The 22,222-nt window shown below is 36.5% G+C and overlaps 1 protein-coding gene across 1 annotated transcript; it reads left to right on the plus strand.

Moving 5' to 3' along the window:
- Window positions 1-824: 824 nt before the first annotated feature.
- Window positions 825-21,293, plus strand: LOC149788571 (uncharacterized). Its single transcript, XM_089974618.1, has 4 exons — window positions 825-984; window positions 8,155-8,290; window positions 14,625-14,773; window positions 20,607-21,293. The coding sequence occupies exons 1-4, from the start codon at window positions 942-944 to the stop codon at window positions 20,720-20,722; spliced, it is 444 nt and encodes a 147-aa protein (XP_089830744.1). The 5' UTR covers window positions 825-941; the 3' UTR covers window positions 20,723-21,293.
- Window positions 21,294-22,222: the final 929 nt, after the last annotated feature.

The raw sequence follows: 22,222 nt of genomic DNA on the forward strand, positions 1-22,222 counted from the left end.
TTTTCATTACAAAGAATTATATCCAAGTTACATATACGCGATATATTAGCGTCTCTGTTTATTATACAAACAGCCCTGTCATTTTACAGTATACAATGCCTACTATGGAATGTAATGACCCCCATGACCCGAGGATGCACAATCGATACAAAATACTTTTACACTGAGTTAAAAGTGTAGCCATTTTGAAGTAAAGGTTTATTCGAGAGCTAAATAGGAATGTGATATTTAAATGCGTGTACGCCTTTGCAAACCAATCACTTGAAACAAGATTTGGCCTTAATATCCGTATTTCCCAGGTGAGAAATTTTAGTGTCCCTTATTCCCTGATAGCTTAATTATCCTTTTACAAAGTATACACAATTAAAACAATAGATAGTAAATCTGGACATTTTCCAAATTGTTGAAATAAACACGTGAGCAAAGTTTGTGGACAGATGCCCTGTAAAGAAAGGTTACATTTATCATCTATGATTAAAAGATCACATACCTTTGCAGCTAAGTATCACTTAGCGACACTCATTGACCAACACATATACAGGTATATACAGCGGGAAAAAGCAAACGCTATCTGTATCGACCGGTAAGGAAATCGCAACAAATAGAAACAAGGATCACGCTTCCTATCATCTAAGCTTTAATTTTAAAAAAGAGCGTTTATGACATACTGAACTTTTTCTCGAAGGGATTCAATATTTTCTCTCCTTTCTTTGTTTAGATAGATACTATTGAAATACGATGTTTTCTGATATTGAATTGTGGTTATTGGTTAACCATATACTTGATATTGATTTTTCAAAATCTCCGGTTATCAGGGTCAAATCATATCCTTCAAGTTCACTTGGAAAGGGGTATACACTGAGATAAACAACGTACTACCAGGGAAAAAAAATATTTGTTAGTGAGAGTCCGTTTCAGTCGAGGTCACAAGAAGATAAAGAATGATTCTCTTCGTTCTTTTGCCGTTATTCATTGTATTAGAAGGTAGGAATTGTGCCTAACAGTCTAGTTTATTCACATGCTTAAAACCTTAATTCCACGATTGATATATTGCTAGTCTACTATTCTATCTCTCTTTCCGTCAAGACTTTCTCTGCTGATCTCATTCATATTTTTCCTCCTGTGTTTATATCCTATTCCATGTCTATCTTTGTAACTAAGTGTTGTACCAGTTTGGTGTACTTAACTTGATAGAGCTTTAGAACTTTAGGATTTTAGTATGCAGTCATATATCAACAGCAAAAAAGATATATATATTTTACTATATATATATATATATATATATATATATATATATATATATATATATATATATATATATATATATATATATATACCATTTATCAACATTCTTTCAACTTCAGGCCTATAGATCAATGATGAATTTCTACTGATTCATTAATCATAAACGACATAAGAAAATATTGATAAAAAGTATTAATAGTCCCTGTTTTTTTTAAAAAATGAAATCAAAATGGTATACAATTTCATCGGACGAAAACATTAAAATCTAAACTTTTTGGGGGGAGGGGAGCTTAACGGTATGTTGTTGCTTTCCTAGGGATTTAACTAGTGTTTATAATATCAATGATACATAGTTGCATTTGCCAGTCGACGCTAGGCTGATACTTGGTTGCAATTGCCAGTCGACGCTAGGCATTTATATTAAATTTGTCGGTTACGAGGCACAAATAATGTAGATGAACTGTCAATATATTAAAATATTTTAGTTACCTTTTGTTGGTTCGTCATTTCGCTTATATTCTACTCCACTCGAATTTCTATTTGCCAGTACGTGAATGCCTGACAGTTCAGGTTCAGTGTACAAAAAGGAAACCGTGTTTGTAGTGCTCTACTTTATTCATTAAAAAAACCCAACATATTTCATGTTTAAATCATGATCGTGTCTTATATTGTTTTAATAAATGTGAATAAAAACAGAAACTCAGAACAAAAACAATCAACTTATCAATGTGCATGTGTGATGGTGAACATCAAGAAAAATCGTAGAACTACATATTATAGCGGATACACTCGCACGGATGTGAGGAGTTCATTCGTCGGCCAATACACAGTTGGCGGGAACATATCGTAACTCTATTCAAAGTGTAAATACGTGTATTTGTATGTGATGTAAATAAAAATATATTTACAGTATGTACGCTGTATCAATGATATACCACTCGTTGTATAATTTTTTTTATTTAAAGGATAATCGGCAAGCATCGCTTTCCTTTTAATGAAAAATTAATACATCTTCTTGTATATATATATAACATGGCTTACAATGTGTTAGTATAAAGCAATTTGATATACCAGTACTACTGGTATATCAAATTGTGATTCACATACAGTGCAATAATACACGTATATAAAAATCCTCGAAAATGTGTGCTGTTGATTCTAGGCCTATAGATTAATTATAAATTTCCGCTCATTAATCATTAGTGACGTATGAAAATAACGATAACATTTATTAGTATTAATATTCCCCGATTTTTAAATGAATTTACTGTGGTACACAATTTGATCGCCATCCTTTCTGGTTTCCATCCCCCTTCTCATGCATAAAGGACGAAATACGCAGAAATCTAGAGTGAGAGAAAAAAAGAATTTGACCTAGATGAAACCCTTGAAACTGAACTTACACCAAGTAACCTATAAGAATATGATTCGTCGTAACGGTATGTGTACGATTTCTTTGGGATTTGCCTACGGTGATTATATAATCAATGATGCAAAGTCACAATAGCCTGTCGACAATATACTGTAAATTTCTTTGTTCTTGGTTACCATGCACACATACTGTAATGTATTTAATGCTTTATTATTGTTGTAGTTATTGCTTTTTATCACACCTATTATAATGTTTTAAAAATCAAATATTATTAATTAAATATAAAAATGTCCAAAGCTTGCTTGTGTCATATGACGATGTCTCTGGGCATATGAATGATGGTTAATGTTTAAGTCACACCGACCTAACGGAGAGAGAGAGAGAGAGAGAGAGAGAGAGAGAGAGAATTGTATTGTCTGTAGTAACGTTATTAAAGCAGATTAATTACTTAGATCAATTGTAAATATATTAAATATTTTCATTACCTCTTGCTGGCTCATCATTTCGCTTAGTTTCTACGTAACACATACTGACATGCGTTGAAACTATGATGGCTGAGTGTTCAGTATTTGTAGTGCTCTTCTTCCTTTATTAAAGCCATCTTTAATGTTTAAATCTTAAGTGTGTATGATATTGAATCTATCAATGTGAATATAATAGATACTAGTAATAAAGGCTAGGTGAAAGGTGATTGAATCGTGAGCACCCATAAAAGGCACATATCTACATTATGTTTCTGACACTCTCTGATGTAATGGGGTTATTCAAAACTAAGTGTCATGAAAATGAGGGAGTCTCGGTTTTTTACATTACCAGTATTTATTCACACCATTTCTGAGTACACATCAATTAGCTTCCGTGATGGATCGCGGCGCCACCTTTCTGGGGAACAGTTCCTATCTATCGATGCACTTAGCATGAGAAAAATAGCATGTAAAACTACTGTACCACACATCTCCCCTCTTTTGAGATTAAACGAACATCGCATTTTGCTTATGCCTAGATATAGTTGACATGCCCATGGCGCAACAACGCTCGCAAATATTTGATGGAGCAGGTAGCTCGTTCAATGCAGCAACCTTTGCTGGACTGGGGAGTATGCCATCTGAGCTGATCAGGTGACTAATAAATTCCAATTTGTTCTTCCCAAATTCACGTTTTTCTTTGTTGAGCTTGAGACCACTCCTATTGAGCTTTTCCAGTACCAAATTTAGGCGTCTGTCATGCTCCTCTAAGGTTCTACCATAAATGAGAATATTATCCATAATGTCCTCTGCCCCTTCATAGTCAGTCAGCAGCTCTGTCATTTTTCTCTGAAAAGTCTCTGGTGCCGACGTAATACCAAATAGGACTTGTTTAAAGCAGAAGCGACCCAGCAGTGTAATAAAGGTTGTCAGCTTTGCACTTTCTGGATGTAAGGGTATTTGATAAAATTTGGAGAAGACTGGAGTCTATCAGCTTTGGTGATATATCATCTAGAATGGGGAGCATAGATATTTCCCTAATGACAGACTCATGAAGCTTCTTTAAGTCCACACAAATTCTGACTTAGCCGTTTTTACTTGGGACTGGTACCACCGAGGCACGCCATTATGTGGGCTCAGCTACAGCTACTTCCTCACAAATGCCTTCCTGTTGCATATGGAACAATTATTTCTTCACCTTGGGCAACAAAGGGAATGGTACACGCATGGGTGCAGCTATACAGTATGGCCTCACATTATCACTGAGTACGATCTTTACTTGCTCACGCTTTAGCAAGCCAAGATGCCAAAAGGCTGTTTTGTTGTTCTCTTCATATATTTCCACAAGACCCATTGCATGAGTAACTGCACGTCCAAGGAGATTGTTGGCATGTGATCCCTTGATGACAAATACCCTAAACTGGTATTTAACTTCCTTATATGTAGTTTGTGCCATAAACTTGCCTCTTAAATCTAGAATTCCTTCTGGGCTACACAACGTGGATTTTGACTGTCTCAGCTTTGGTTTTGTTGGAAGAGATTAGTAGTTTGCTTCTGACATTACTGTTGCGTCTGCTCCAGTTCCTATCTTGAAGTGAACTACGGCTCCACCAATGTTCAACAGCACACGTCATGCCTGACTCTCGTCGTCGCACTTAGTTATCGAGCCTAGAAAGAATGCTTCTTGGTGTTCTGCATAATCTGAAGCAGCTGTTTTGTTGAATGTAACATGACTGACTTTTTGGGAGCGACAGACAATTGCGAAGGGGTCCAGTTTGTCACAACTTCTGCACTGTTTTCCTTTACCGGGATATCTTTCACCCATACCGTACCTGTTATTGCATTTATTGCATTTTTGTTGTGCTGTTACTTGCCCAGGCTGATTTGGTTTTCGCCAATGACATGGTCATTTGGTTGGTTGGTTGTTCCTGGTTCAGTGTCTGATGCCTTGTTCTGTTTAGCAATTTCATCTAAATTTTTCACTGTCTGACTTTGGTTCTGTATTTGATTTTTTACCAATTCCTACTGTCTTGATGTTTGTATGGCTTTTGCCCACGTAAGATCGGCCTCCATTTGTAGCTTTCCGAAAACATCTTTATCCAGGATTCCAGTTGCGAGACGATCCCTTATTGCTTCTTCCTTCTTAGAACCGAAGTCACGATGATCGGCAATCTCATAGTTTTCTTACGAATTCCTACACGGACTCTTTTGGTTTAAGAATAAGTTGCTAAAATATGCTCTTTCGTGAATTATATTTTTCTTGGGGACGAAGTACTCGGTTAATTTCTGTAAAACTGGGGCTCACTTTGCGTCTTCAGCATCAACCAACTCGAATGATTTAAATATTTGCTCTGCTTTTTACTGCAGATATAAGTGAACTTCGTTAAACTGTCTCATTTTCCTTATTTTGTTTGGTTTCAATCCTAAAGCGTGCGAAACGCTGTTTCGAATCCGGCCACTCCAGTGGCGTCCTAAATTTAAAGCTCTCAGGTGCCTAGAATTTCGCCATTTGAATGACTACAACTGTTTTCGTATCTTTTAGAGTAACATCTGACACCATGTCATGAAAACGAGGGAGTCTCAAATTGTTGCACTAACATTCTTTATTCACACACGTTCTGAGTACACACCAACTAGCTTCCATGATGGACGGCGGCGCACCCTGTCTGGGGAGCTTTTCCTATCTAGTATTGCAGTTACTATGGGAAGCAGTTATTAACTAGAAATAACATGTACAATGACTATATCATACACTAAGTGAGCAGTAACAAGACATTTCAACCTCATACAAACATACATGACAGTTAACAGATTTATGGCACACAGTTTACCACGCGCCCATTCTAGCTTACCAAAACAAACAAACTTGTGTACGGTAGGGGAACAAAGTTCCGGAAATGTCAGCCAATTCCATTCAAAACTGGTAAATGATCCTGATCGTTTTATTATGCCACGTGCTGGGACGACGTGTCTCTATTTTTCTCCGCCCCAAGGCACACCTCACGAAAGTTAGACCACAGCCCAATGAACGACAATTGTGTACAAGTTTTCTTGTCTTGTCAGAAGTCTTAGTCCCTAGGAAGGTTTGCTATAATACTTTGACAGCAGAGTAAGTAATCACTGTCCGTTTATATCAATGCATCCCTACATTTCCTCTGACCTTCGAACAATGTTAAGGTCATTTGAAAGTTAAAAAATCTGTATCAGGTAGTGAAGTTGGGCAAACAAATAAATATATCGAATTCATTGTTACAAGTAAAGAACCCAAATAGAAAATAAGCTGGATTCCAAAGTTAACCATGTATATGAAGTACTGTTTCTTATACGCAGGAAAACCTTTGAAATCTCCTTGCCACTAGAAACACTAGCAATATATATATATATATATATATATATATATATATATATATATATATATATATATATATATATATATATATATATATATATATATATATATTGCCGGTGATAGACTTACTGCAAAAGACACAAGTGTTATAAAATTCATATCATTTACACTGGTTGACTCCTCTTTCGCCAGTAAAGATAGTTCACTGATTCTGCTTAGTCAAACATTGTACGTTTTGCATGTAACATTTTTGACTAATGAATCCTTTTCTTTCCGCTAAATACAAAATGATGGTAAATCAAATAGGAACTCACAATTTTAAAGACGCATGGAATAACTGGATAGTTAAAGGTATCTTACTGGAATAGTCGTTGTAGTTTCTCACCTTTTTTTAAGTTTTAAAAACTAACAGCTGAAACTATTACCTTTACATAACGGTTTTTATTATAAAGAAAATTGTCCTGCTTGGTACTCAGTAATGGTGGATATGATATGCTCTCTTCTTCACTCCCCTAAGCAAAGCGAGGAAACAGTTTTAAAGGTGGATACAGTATAAAGTCTAAACATTCACCGCTGCTACAAAGACAATATGACAAATAATGCTGCGGAATGGTGATAATCTGATTTCTTGATGCTTCTTTATGCGAGCTGTGACCCTTTCTCGACTTAGCGGACCTCTGGATCCATGGATTGGTGTGTGTGCGCGCGTGTGTGTGTGTGTGTGAGAGAGAGAGATAGAGAGAGGCAAGGGGGGGGGGCTATTTGGTGTCGATTCAAACAGTTGAGAAGAAAGAATGTATTTCTTTCAAACCACCGCTCGCTTGAACTGATTCACATGGATGCTTCAACTGTAAGATATTTACTGGATTTTGTTTGGGAAATTTAATAATAATAATAATAATAATAATAATGATAAGAAGAAGAAGAAGGTAGAGAACAGTAAGGCATGTGCTAAGGAGAAGGAGGGGATAAATATAATTGGCATCGCCTATAAATGATCTGGCGGGAACCAAATTATTGACGGATGCATAGACAAAAAGACAGGCAGCCGGATGAGCACAGACAAACAACGTGATCGTGATTACTATAGGGCTCAGCTGACTTCGTAGAGTGTGAGCGTCACAAAAATAGCATATTAGGGTACCACGATCAAATGATTCATCATTCAAATATTATCTGAGTGGCAGAACAATATCCATTAATTGTTAAATCTAGATATCGGATTATTTAAAATGTGTTTAAAAATCCAGAGTAAGCATAAATTCAAACTATGATTCTTCAATTTGCTTAAATTTCTAACGGTGAAACAAGAACCTTTCACGTTCTATCTATTTTCGCTTGTTTCGCGACCGTGGAAAAGGGTATAGGTAAACCGCAGATTGGTTTTTGCTTTCTGACATTGGTCCGCAAAGGAGACCAATTGCTGTGCGTTAAAACACCCCCAAAACACTTAGTAACGTACATTTGTGCTGTTTGCAGTTTATGGATGCATCACAACACCCCAAAAGCACTTAGTCACGTACATTTGTGGTGTTTGCAGCCTATGTGTAGGTCATAGAAAACTAAGCTTTAGATTTTATATATTGGTCTAATAAAACAGAAACCGGTAATATTGTACTTACAATTAATATGGGCTTAGGAAGTGTATACGAAGACCCGCCCTGAGAGGTTTCCTTAATGTATGGAAAGCGTCGTCCTTAGTTATTATTATATTTTTTACTCAGCCTTGCCCGTGGAAGCTACGATTTGCGAATATGATTACGTGTATCATTCCTGGCCTCGGACTACGCAAACAAGGTACTGCGAGAATGGCTGCTGTGGAACGAAGTACTCCGATTACGATGACGTCTGCTGTGCGCAGTAAGCATACATTGTCTTGGAATATCTCTCTCTCTCTCTCTCTCTCTCTCTCTCTCTCTCTCTCTCTCAGATATGAAGACACCTAAGGGTTGTTCAGCTCAGTATCGCGAACTTTATGAATTGTCTGTATCTCTTTGAATTTTGACTTGAGACTCTCAAAATGTTGCTAAAATTAATTCCTTACGCGCACGAGTCATTTCACCACCATTTGTATCAATATACAGAGATAAACAGCTAACTACTTCATTCCTCGACAGGTGGGACTTTACCCACCCATCGGGCTAGCCCTACTTGGCACGCACTGCGTGCCATTTGGTGGCTAAACAATTACTTAATATTAGTCATCCCATATTAGAAATAGACACCCACGGGTCTTGGGCCTGCCTTGCAGGAATACTGTTTGGGAAAGGAGTAAAAAGGCCCGATAAGAGTCCCCCAAGAGGGATATCTGAAACTCCAGGAATGTACTTCCAGGTCAAATCCAGCCCAGATATCTATTTCGGGCTATCTCTCATTACCAATTTTGTGTTAACCACATTCGTAATTAGAGTGACGCTATTACAGTTTTAAATTTTCCTACCTATGTTAACTTAGGTTTTTGTGTACAACGTTTACTTTTCAATTTTTTTATAATATTTATAAGTGATATTAGAGCTAGATGATCAGTTGAATTTTGTTCAGCCTTGTTTGATACATGTTTGCTTTACTTTTAGACCGGTGTCAAAGGATCGCATTTGCATACTGTTCAGTGTATCACAACTGGGTTTTCAACCAAATTGAAAACCCTACCATTATTATTAATTAGTCTTTTTTCTCTGAAAAGGGCGGTTTGGTAACCTCGATTCCGCCGCCGGTGTGTTGTAGCTTTTCCTTTCTCATTCTCTTGGGGGTTGGGAGTGGGGTGGGGGTGGGGGTGGGTCAAATAGGTAGGCCACAATCCAATTAGCTTGGGATTTTAGGTATCCAATACGTGGCTCCTGTAGGAAATGTTGCTCAGTCAGAATGTTACCTATTACGACTGCTAAAGGAAGTGGACTTTCCAAAATTGTACCACCTTTATCCTTTGTTTGGTCAGTCTAAGTAGTCCTTCTGGTAGGATTAGCTTCTTGCAATCAACGAGAATCTCTGTATCTTCGGTGCATGTCCTGGCTGATATAGACTCTTTCCATTGGTCTTCTATTCCCATTTCAATCGATTGCTCCCCACATATTGACTGATTTAGACTTACATGACTGATATGTTTTCTTAACGATTCAAGGATAGGGTTGAGCAAAGGTGTGTGTGTGTGTGTGTGTGTGTGTGTGTGTGTGTGTGTGTGTGTGTGTGAGAGAGAGAGAGAGGAGGCATTCGAGGTGAACAGGCTCTTTTTTCTATTTGGACTTGAATTTCGGTTCCTCTTGTTTGAACCCTCGGCGGCTGTCTGTCTATGCTGCTTCGTCTGCGCCGCTGGTTTTTCTTGTTCAGGTCTCTTAGGGCTTCTCAGTCATCTTTTAATTTCTTTTTCCCTGTCCCAGCTCAAGAGAAGCATTGTTCTTTTCGCCGGTGCTTTCAGACACCAGACCTAAGAGACTTAAGCCAAGGCCTTTCATTGCGCTTAGGTAGAGAGCTGGGATTATATCAGTCGCTAGCTCCGTTCTTCTTGGCATCCGTCCGTCTACGGGAGACGATGGTGTAGCTCCAGAGTAGGCTTTTGTTTATCCTTCTTTCTAGCTCTCTGTTCAGCTTGTTTTCTTTTTCTGTCTTCCTCGGCTTTTTGAACTCCCTGCCTGACAGCTAGACGCCTGGTGGAACGGTCGTTGGCACAGCTCTCCCAGTCGTTGACATTGATGTTGGCCGTCTTCATGTCCTTCTTGCAAACATCTTTGTAGCGCAGACGTGGTCGTCAAGTCGGTCGTGCACCTTCTGCTAACTCCCCATATAACAGGTCCTTGGGAATGCGGCCTGTGTCCTTTCTCTTGACAAGGCCGAGCCAGCGAAGGCGCTAGCTCCATTACGATATGTTAATTGATACTATGTTTTCCGCGGACTGCAATGGTAATGACGATCGCGTTGCATTACATTCCTGAAAAACGAATGTGAAAGAAAACATCCCTCACTCAAAATACAATACAAATTATACATAAGATCAAAACATCTGAAAGAAATATTGCGCAGACCTAAAAGAAACTATGAGTGCTTATGTACATGCTATACTTACATACATATCAACATACGATCACATAAGGGTAGTATTTATAGACACACTACTAAAACCTCACAAACATATTACACAGTCACACACAGGTAGGCATGGATTGAAGTGTTTATAGACACACTATTGTGCCCTCACACAAATATACTATATAATCACACAGAAGAGAGGATCGAGGGTTCTAAATTTTAGTTGTAATCACAAACATAGACATACACAAGCATACAAACTGGTAGTGATTAAAGGATGACACAGCTGTTACGTAGGATTTGAGCTTAAATCATTTAGTACATTGTCATGTGTTATACACACCTCATTTCTAAGCTAAAGAAAATAGATAGCGATAACTTTCATAAACCTTTATTCTGACTCATTGACTATTTTGACCATTTAATGCGAGCAAAGTTTACAGAAAGTAGTATCACTTGAATATTCTTTCACAGTAATATAGATAATCAATGATTTCAAGACATTTATTTACTAATAGAGAGTAGTGTCTCAATTGTACTGTCACTCGCACAGGTCGTTTTAACATAGCTACTTGAATAGCTACTGTGAGCAAAGAGTACACAATAAAATGTTATCAAATGAACAGAGTAAAATCTTCTACAACCATTGGTTTGGTTAAAACAGAGAGGCAACCATTTTATGAATTTATGGACACGACGATACATTATATTAGAAATGTTTATTGGTAATTTATTTCATTCATCGGTTTAAAAAACAAACATGGTGGTAGTTCTTGTCGATTGACTGCAGTAACATTTGCTTTATGTCCTAAATGTTAAGATGTCATATTTAGATACACACGCATGGCGATATTTACAAAGTTAAAAAGTTCATTAAACCATGGGTAGGATAACAGTTAAAGAAAGCACGTATCCATGGGAAGTTTGAAATCAACGTACAAAACAAATAGGATTTATACAATGGTACATATGACAGCTTGGAAGAATCATCTATTATTGCCATTTTATTGACATTGATATTTTAGGTCAGGATTCACGACGTGCCGTGCAAGCCATTACCAATTTATGGTCGCGCTAAAGACTTCTTTTGCCGTAACATTTTTCACCCCACGCTAAATATTGAAAATCGATTATCCTATTAACACTGATAATATTTTTAAGGGCCTCTCAATATTTGTTTCAGTTGCTTTGCTTTTATGTGTGGTGTGAATTGAATTTTGAGTGAACGATGTTTTCTTTAACATCCATGCTTCAATAATATAAAGCGACGCGTTCGTCAGTACAGATTGAGTCGCGAGGATAAAACTACTGAGCAAGAAAGCAAGAGAGAAACACTGTTAATCAAGGCAAGGTACAAACGATATTACCAGCTAATGCTTTAATCCCGGACCCAGCACTAGGGCCCTTAGGGCCCTATAAAAAGCTTTGGCAACGAGATGGAACATAAAAGCAAGCGTCAAAAGGACAATCCTCCTATTAGTGTTGAATACTATTAACGGGGAAGACGACGAGAGTAATACATTAAGGTCGTGGAAGGCGATAAAAGCAGAGAGAAATAGGAAGCTGTTCAAGAGGATGAAAGAGCCTCGTTTACGGGTCACGAAAGACGTTTCATCATTCCAGATGAATCTTGCATCGGATTTGAGACTCGTCGAGTTGTGTAGAACTTCATCTCCCACCAAATAACAGCAGACTATTAAAGTGGACCATGGTGTTAAAACTGAAGATACCCTGTATCACTCAACTAGACTGAAGCAATCTCAAAATCCGATACATCATATCAGCTAGAAGAGGAGGTGTTAGAAGAAGAGGAAGACCCCGTTTGACAACGTCTCGGGGACATAGGACTCGACCAGGCAATATCAATGATACAAAATGCATTTCCTGGAGTGCACTCAAGACCCAGAAGCAAAGATCTGAACAGTGACAATTCGGGAATGGCATTCTAATTCTATTCTACCAAACAGGGTACCACGATCACCCAGTCATGCCTGGTGAATCAACATAACAGTTAGTTGACTTTCAGAGGCATTCCCGGAGCCACTAAATGAGTACAGACGGTGCTCAGCATAATTCATGAAAGAAGAGGACCGTTGCAGAACATTCCGTCTGCCGACATAACACCCTTATTCAGGGTTATAATCAAGTGCCTCTAATTATAGGGTTTTAATTTCGCCTTGAGACTCATCTTAGTATCTTGGTAACACTGATTTATTACACAGATGTCATCCATTTTGTCACCGGTTTAAAAGTATCGTTTAATATGTTACCTTGACCGCAAAATTTTATTTTTATGATGATTTCGACCTTAGAATGTTTGATAATTTTAGAAAATTCATAGTACACTTTGTACAACAAAATTCTAACAATGATGTGGAAACGAAAATTGAAGTTAACTGACTGAAAATTATCCAAATGCAATTTACGTTAAATCATTAGCCAGGACCAAACTGAACAAACTATGCCATTAAGAGCATCGATAATGCCAGTATTTAGCATTTTGAAGTAAGTTTAGACAAATATTAAACACATATTGATATTTTAGCTTATTAGTTACATTCTAACGGTAATCTTTGTACATATACGGGATTTGCAGACTTTCGAGGCCTAATCTAGCCAGAGACATTCGATAGGCTATGTACCAAGCGTGCCAACTCAAAAATGTCGGCTTGTCAAAAATTACTTTAAAGTATATCGTTGATTTCAAGGTGACCAGATGATGATTATTAATAGCACAACTCGTGAGATTTCTCTGGCAGTTATGTATAGAAATACTTCTTATTTATACAAATACGGCCTATGTATAGAAATACGGCAGTTATGTATAGAAATACGACTTCATTGGGTGATAGGAACAGTCCGTTTTGCCTTGAATACTCTCCAAAAAGTTTTCATTTTTTACCAAAATTGCTAAACACGATATGCATGAATTATGCAACAAATCAGAATGGACTTAATAACTGAAATATGGATCCATGTGTTAACGATACGCCTTTCGTATCTTTATTTTATCACTGAGGCCCAAATGATTAAATGTTCCTAATCCAGCTTAAGAAACAAAAAATAGCAAAGAAACCCACGCAAACAAAATTTCTTCAAATATTCTTTTTAGTATGCATCCGTTCCTAAATGTAGCATGCAGACATCACGCAACAATTTAAAACACGCTAAGGATTTTAACATTATGTAACGGGCTAAATTCGCCTTTGAAGATGACAAACATTTACCCCAGACATGCACTCAGTAATGGAAAAAAGATAAATATTTCCATATGTTCAGTGGTATAAATTAATATCGTGCGATGCATACATTACTTCTGTACACAGATGAAAATTTCTAATCAAGTTTGACTTTAAAAAAACAAGCCTAAAAGCTCACTATGCAATTTCTCGATAAAGACCACTATAATCTGGAATTCTCAGGTAAAAGCTTATTCATAGCTAACTACGAAATTCGAAATGGCCACTGTAGGCATGGTCGTGATATTCCGCTAGCTAACTACGGAATTCGAAATGGCCACTGTAGGCATGGTCGTGATATTCCGCTAGCTAACTACGGAATTCGAAATGGCCACTGTAGGCATGGTCGTGATATTCCACTAGCTAACTACGGAATTCGAAATGGTCACTGTAGGCATGGTCGTGATATTCCATTTGCATTTACAACTAGTCAAACTCTATTTCATACAAATTCAACAAAGAAACTCTGAATACAACAAAAGGTTTTAATTGTAAGGAAAAAAATAGAAAATATATTATTTAAACAATATATTGAAAATGGATTTGCTGCTGTGAGAGAGAGAGAGAGAGAGAGAGAAACAGAGAGAGAGCATTGATACGGTGTTGCAATGCATCAATCAACAACTTTCCTTTCACGTAAACAAAGCAATTTTAGTCTGATAAATTAATACAGATCCATATGGTCAAACATTTGCCGTGTCCGACTGCTAATCAGCAAGGCTCTGATTAATTTCCAAAATAAACTCTCATGTGCTAATACCAGAAACCACTAAATATATATGATAAACTAGAGAAGACATACGGGCAGATGGACACTCTTTTAATACAAGAAGAAAATTATGATATTGTAATCTGATCTTGTTGTCTTTCCTCGGAAAGCCTTCTGCTCTGTAGGCATAAACACTAATTTAGTGTTGTCATATTCATATTTGCAGGCTGAACATTGCAGGGATAATCGTCGGATGTGTGCTGGGAGGATTGTTTCTTCTTGGTGCATTGATTGCTTGCATAATCTGGTGCGTTCAATCTAAGAACAGGAGCGGAGTTGTGGTTAATCCCAACAACGTACCACATACATTTGTAGGTAGGTAATGGGTGTGTGTGTGATTTGGATTTTTAATGTAGCTTTAACAATTTTTCAGTCATATCGCTACACTGTCTGCAATGTGACAGTTTATAGTTATGTTTAGCATTCGGACATCATACCGCAGACATGTAGCATGATGTCTCATCACAGTCACTTTATCCTGATACCAGGCCGACCAGTCCTAACACTAACCGGAGCGGTCTGGTAAGTAATGGTCTTTTACGAAAAGATCGCGAGGTTCTTTTCTTTCTGTTAAATTATTATCAATTTTGTAGACTGAAATCATTGCAAATGTTACCAAGTTTCAAATTCCACGTCAAGATTTCACAAACGCATGTTCGGGTTGACTGTATCGTGAATCTCTGCTGCGACTACGGAAAACAACCATATTTCTACCGCAGAAACACCTCTCTCAAAAGCCTATAGTAAAAACCAGTCGCAGTGAAAAATACATTGCGTATAGTCTCCCTGTTGCACGGATCACCTATGTACATTTTCCGCTCATTTAAGTGAAAACTGAACATTGATTTGGCCAGTTTGCTCGACTTTAGTTGTCGTTTAGCAGCAATATCCGATACTAATCTACGCAAACTCCACTTATTTTAATATATTGTTATGTTGTTGTTGTAGGGTTTAACGCCATTTTTCAGCACACGATAGGCTATACATGGCGGCCAGTATTAATGGTGGAGGAAGAACCCGGAAAAGCCGCGAAAAGAACCACCGACCCTCGAGAAGCTACTGGCAAGCTTTCTCACATGCCCACATTAGCCGAATCCGAGACTCGAACCTATATTGTTATGTATAACAATCTTGTGTGCATTAATTTCATAATAATAGTTTTGGTAAGTGGATTCAGTTAATGACGTTTTAATGCTGATATGTGTCCCATGATCGCAGTCTGCTCTTTAAAGATGAGTCACGTCTAGTGCGTACATTGTTTCATTCATAAAGTTCCAAGGTTAAGGTGTACTTGAGTTCACAAAACATCATGTAATGCAACAAGGACATTTGAACGGTGATCGTGATTGTTTTAGAAAGCATCTGACCTGTTTCATGATCAGCCAGAGTAAATCAGCTGATTTGTTTGTTGATACAGTATTTCGAAATACCAAGATTGTTTCAAAGCCTTGAATTGCGATTTTCGCTATTGCTTATTATCTTTCTATATAAATGAATTTTTGTGCAGAATTATACATTCTTAGTAGTAGTGTTGGTAATGGAAGGGTTATATGAGAAGATTGAATCATTTATTTAATATATTCATTCGTTGGAAATGAAAAGCTATTGTGACGTTCTCGCGTATTGGGGTGGGGTTCTCCCAATATAATTTAATTAAATTAAATTGAAAGTTCCACCCTGGCTCGTTAGGTTAGAAAGTTAAATTAGTGATGATGTAGATTTACAGCTCTGAGCCCCCAGTCAGCAATGCCGACGGTTAAATTATAGAGAACACGAAGATGAAATTCAATCAATAACAATTTAATAAATGTGATAATTTAAAAACGATAACTTCCAATCACTCGTCTTTCCCTCGACCAAGTGGCAGCCTAATTCATTCCGTGATTTACAGTGTGAGTTCGATTTTCCCCCTGTCCTTGCATCTACTCATCTATTTCTTCCCGCTGATTCTTCCTTCTTTCCGTTCCTCTAACTCCTCCTTTGTCTGTTTCCCTCTCTACTATCTCCTTCAACTTCGCTCCCAGACTTCAACTTCTCCTTTCTTCTCCTTTCCCTCTCTATTATCTCCTCCTCCAATTTCGCTCCCAGACTTCAACTTCACCTTCTCCTTTCCTCCGTCTCTCTATCTGAGACAACGGGACCAAACTTTAACTGGTCTGTCCCTCAAAGCTTCCTGTGAAAAATCACAAGGCGTTAACAAATGTTTTATCGAACCTCACCTCACACTATATCGACAATTAACCATCAGATAGCTGTCACTGTTTCGGCCACGCATGCATACACATCGAAATTCCCACACACTTCTTGCTGGGTAAACAATGGTGTAATAACACAGTATCAGCGAATTGTTATACAGACATCAATACATTGCGTCACGTCAGTATATACACATAAATATTTAATCTCATCGTACTACAATCTGACAAAATCAGACGCATGTCTGTGCATTACAAATATTCAACAATGGCAAAATCTATAATCATATGAACATATGTGTTAGTCTACTATAAAATACCCACATAGTAAATTACAATATTAACTCTTACGACGGCTGGCAAGCTATATAATTCTTTACAAATATCAACTGATTTCTTCAAAATATGCAAACATATTAACAAAACAAAGTAATTCTTCGTACTACGATTCTAGTAATAATAAAGGATACATACGACCTACAATTAAAATGCAGTCGCATTCCACAAAGACCGAACAAATATCTACTGACCTTTGAAGCTTTCTGTACTTAGAATTTCCCGCTCTAAGATTTTCCCGCCAATAACGAATGGCTATTCGGAGTTACGCTAACCTCTTCTCCGGGTAATTTCTCTCAGCGAACTAACTTTTGCCGGAAAACGCAGGAATATCATTCTACCCAAATCAAGGTCTCCCCCCTATCTCGATTCTGATTGGGTGGCGCTGTGCCCCTGTCCAATCGTCTTAGCGGCCAGTTCAACCTGTCTGTCTGTTTGCAGGGGAAAGAAGTTAGGACACTCCCACTTCTTCAGGCAATTTCTTTTGATCTTGGAAACATTTCGACACCTAGGTGATAATTGCCTGTCTGTGACTTCGAAACTCCGATGTCCGGTCCTTCGATTCTAGCCACAACAATCTTACGTAACGGATTAGTGCTAGCCTTCGGCAATGTTCGACATCAAACAATGACCAGTCAGAATTACCTTGATTATACATGTTTCAAACTGGCTACTCTGGGTCGGGGTAAACATGACAGCTATAACATTCATTTAAAGACTATTTGTATATATAATAGCAGTACGGAATTACTATGAATTCATTCAAAGATATTTTGATTAATAACTGTATTGGAATTATTATGAATTCATTTAAAGACAATTTGGGGTTATATCAGTGGTTTCCTCTGTGCTGTTGACACATCAGTACAGTAGTGACTTCATTCAAAATACATTGTGACCTATTCAGATTACTCAGAAATATTGGAATTGAGAGAACATTTAGGATTTTACGAATTCATTTGCCATACTGTAAGTTATTTTTTTAATTCTTTCACTTTCTATTTTAGAAAAATGAATTTAAATTTTAATTATACAAAACTTGATTTTGCTCTTTGTTATTACATAGTTTAAGACCATACAATCGTAACAATACACACGTTATCACTTAGTCATGGGTTTTAAAAATTACGCTCTTTCTGAAATCTACACTACTTCACATATTAAATACGTAATGACCAAATATTAATAGCCATGAGTAGTAGGATGCAGTCTCTTAAATATAGATTCTGTAGCGTTTTGGTATCTTCTTAGAACGAAGTCATGACATGGCCAACAAGAGATTTCCAAACTAAGATGGCTTGTGCACTTTCAGGGTGTATTTAACCTTCCTAGCTTTGACTCATTTTATACTTTGTATTCCTTCAATAATACAACATAGAATGATCTTGGTGAATATATTACGGAAGATGAGGTAAGTAAAGCAACAGGGAAAGCTCCAAGATGTGGTGGTATATCTTCTAAAATTATAAGAGACTTTAAAAATTACACTGTATAACTACTTACATATTTGTATAATGCAGTGTTTAATAACTCGTGCTTTCCAAAAGACTAGTGTATTGCTACACCTGCTCTTCTTCTTAAAAATGGTAACCAAAATGACCCGAATATTAACAGAGGGATAAGACTATCACCATTTATGAGTAAAAGGATTTCTAATATTCTGAATAAAATGCTCACACAGTGTGTAGGAGAAACCATACACTATTTGAAGAACAAGCGGGACTTAGAATAAGTTAGGGTACTGCAGATAACACACACACACACACACACACACACACACACAATATATATATATATATATATATATATATATATATATATATATATATATATATATATATATATATATATATATATATATATATATATATATATATATCTGTGTGTGTGTATATAAAGAATACAAATCATACGGCGAATAACAATCCTTTCAAGTGAACTGGATGCAGCAAAGGATCACGCGTGTCAGGGGTTGATTAAGATAAATGCAATAAACTGGCTACGAACAGTACAAAACTAGTATCTAGCTAGCCTGAGCGCTTTTGACTCTTTAATTAGTTTTTTTCAAAGGCAAATACAAATTATAGACAAGACAAACGAATAAAACTGTTATGTTTGCGAAACTTTAGAAGGATGTTTCTACAGGAATTCAACCTTCTAACTTTATTATGTTTCAACTAGTTTATTTCAGCTTGTTACTGATACTGGAAAATATTTGTATTGACCTAGAAATTGATGAGCCATAACGACATCTGTTATTTTATGTACATTTATGTCAACGCAAATTATATCCTGGATTATTCATTGTTTTAGTAGCCATAGGCTATTAAGCAAATTTAGAGAATTATTTACAACAACAACAAAAATGTGTCGGCTGCAAAATATAATTTTATTTGTACATGGTTGTCTTTGTCCTGTCTTCTTGCTAAATAGCCTATGACTACTATAACAATGAAATATCCGGGATATAATTTGCGCTTTTCGACTTCTGGATTCTCTTATGGGGCTTATGTGAAGTCCATGATGTAGAAAGAGCGTATGTTAACGATTGTAAATATGTGTTACAGTTAGGCAAATAGAGTCCTCACTATTTTGTGCGTGGAGAATTAGGTCGTAACTCTCTTAAATCTGTACAGATTCCCAGGCCAATCAATTATTGGTTGAAACAACTGATTGCCCATATTGTGTTTTAAAATGCAGTTCGCTTGTCTGGAGGATACATGTAGAAGCTCCATAATTTGGGCTCAAAATGTTAAGAAATGTTTACTGAGTTATAGTTTTAATGAAGCATGGTATAACCAAGGAATGAGAAACAAAGTGACATAACCAAGGAATGGGAAACAAAGTGACATAACCAGGGAATGAGAAACACAGTGACATAACCAAGTGACTTTTATGAATATATTAAAAGCTAGATGTAAAGACGTAGATACACAACATTAGCATGCAGAGGTGAAAAGCATGGATAGGCTGAGAGTAAATGTGATATTAAAGACAAATTTGTCTATTGAGGATATGCTCAGCTTCGACAAGCCTATTTTTAGGACACTATACTGTAAATGGATAGGCGAGGTTTACTTGATGTTAAGGATAATTCAGGAAGCATTTTGAATCCGAAATATGAAGATATACTCTGAACATACTGTGATGTGAATATTGTGGACACAAAACGGCATTGCACTTGCTGTTGTGATAGATTTACAGACACTCGTTTGAAGTGCTTGCTCTGTTTCTGTATTTAAACCTACTTGACGGGAATTTTTTGATGCCCTGAGAAGTAATTACAGATGCACTATTTTGTATGTATTACTCTTTAGCAGGGAGAAAAGAAAACTATCATGAAAATGGAAGTACTTACACTTACTGTACTTGTCGTACCAAGTGTGTTTGTTTAACACGCGTTTAATTTTGGTCCGGTGGTCTATATTATTGAATATCTATTCATCTTCTGCGTCCATCGGCTTACTGTAAAACTGAATGATAATCCTAAATTGAATTGTGCTCATTTTACTTATAGCTAGTTTTAAAGAGATGGTCTCATTTGAAATTGTTTTCCTTTTGAGAGAGAGAGAGAGAAATCGAGATCAGCATCTGAATTTTATCCGTTTTTATAATAGCTCAAGGGACGAACCAGTACTACCCACAGCAACTTTATGGAGCGTATCCAGCGGCAGGTCCGTCTTTCATACCCCAGAACCAGGCTCACCCCCCACCATACTCAGAAAAGCAGTAGCAGACACGGACATGGAAGAAGAAAGAATATACAAGGACATAACTACAAGGAAGAAAATAAAATTATATATAAAAAAAACAAGAAATAAAGAATTTTAACAAATCCCAAATTAATACATTAAAAGACAACTTTGATGATGGAGAGAAGGAGAATATTCTAATCCGTTAACAGTTTAAGAACCCCAAAGTTCACAGTAGTAGTAGTATTTGGTATATTATGCAAAACACTAATTTCGCTGAAACAACATAAGACCTAGATACAGCAAACTTTTTAAAAATATCCTTCATATGTTACTTTCCTCATAGTTCATAATTGAATGGTTACCAGCAACTTGATTATGCAAGACAAAGACAGAATTGAAATTTATCTAAACAATAAAACAGAACTTCTGCAAAACAAATCCTTACTTCTTTTATTAAAATTTTAACGTCTTTTGACTTTTATTTATTTACGCAAAGAAACAAGATTTAAAGATATGACTTTGTTCATTTTTGTACTTGAAGTGTCATTAAATTGGATTCTTGGCAATGTTCCTCTAATAATATTGTTGTGAATAAAATATTTCTGTATACGAGGCCATGAAGAGTTTTGAAAGCACTTGAATTTTATCGTAAGTTGAGAAATTCAATACTTACCTTATAAAGTCAAGAGAAAAAAGAAGAGTATTTCCTGTTTTTGTCATATAAATAATGCATTTGTCAATTTATTTTGATGCTAGGTAGAGGTCTCCAAAAGACGAAATTTGTCAGATTCATCTGAGTTTTATAAATGGACATCATGCATGTTTTTTTTTTTGGTACGACTCTCCTCGCTTGCCATGTATTATCTTGTATTTAATGTAGGAATGAATGCAAACGAAACAAACTAAACGAAAGTGATTGAACACGACGTAAAGACACACATACACAGACGTGTACCTATATAACGTATTCCACTCAGATAATTACTTTGTCAGTTTAAATGTATGCCCATCACCTAGTTATCAATCTCTGGCATGCTGTCCGTCTGCATATTCGTATACTTTTCTCTCCAAGTTGTTAGATGTTATGGGGAAAAAGGGCTTCCATATATATATATATATATATATATATATATATATATATATATATATATATATATATATATATATATATATATATGTGTGTGTGTGTGTGTGTGTGTGTGTGTGTGTGTGTGATGAAATAATTCATTATAATAATATTAAAGAAAGTCAATTATATCAAAGGCTTCACAACTAGACTAAAAGATTATTCCTTAAATGGAAATTTTCAAAGATATTACTATTTTCTTTGCGACAAGTATACATGCTCATCGATCAGTTGCTAAAGGCGCACTTGATAAGACAAAACGATTATATTAGGAATCTAGATGCAAAACTGAAAGTGTTCCCCAATGCGAAATTAACGGACACTGGTCGTACTATTTTGAGATAGATACACATGTATATCGTGTAAACCAAAAAGAAAGTTGTTGTCAGTTGTCAAAATATTGCCAAAATAT

This window comes from Sinohyriopsis cumingii, chromosome 11 (assembly GCF_028554795.1).
Source record: "Sinohyriopsis cumingii isolate HCF-2022 chromosome 11, ASM2855479v2, whole genome shotgun sequence".
Lineage (NCBI taxonomy): Eukaryota > Metazoa > Mollusca > Bivalvia > Unionida > Unionidae > Sinohyriopsis > Sinohyriopsis cumingii.

What these genes read in the sequence shown, in the direction of transcription:
- LOC149788571 (XM_089974618.1), top strand. Translation starts at nt 942, where the DNA reads ATGATTCTCTTCGTTCTTTTGCCGTTATTCATTGTATTAGAAG. An exon ending in GATGACGTCTGCTGTGCGCA is followed by an intron (nt 8,291 to 14,624) that starts GTAAGCATACAT and finishes TCATATTTGCAG; the next exon opens with GCTGAACATTGCAGGGATAA. An exon ending in CGTACCACATACATTTGTAG is followed by an intron (nt 14,774 to 20,606) that starts GTAGGTAATGGG and finishes TTTTTATAATAG; the next exon opens with CTCAAGGGACGAACCAGTAC.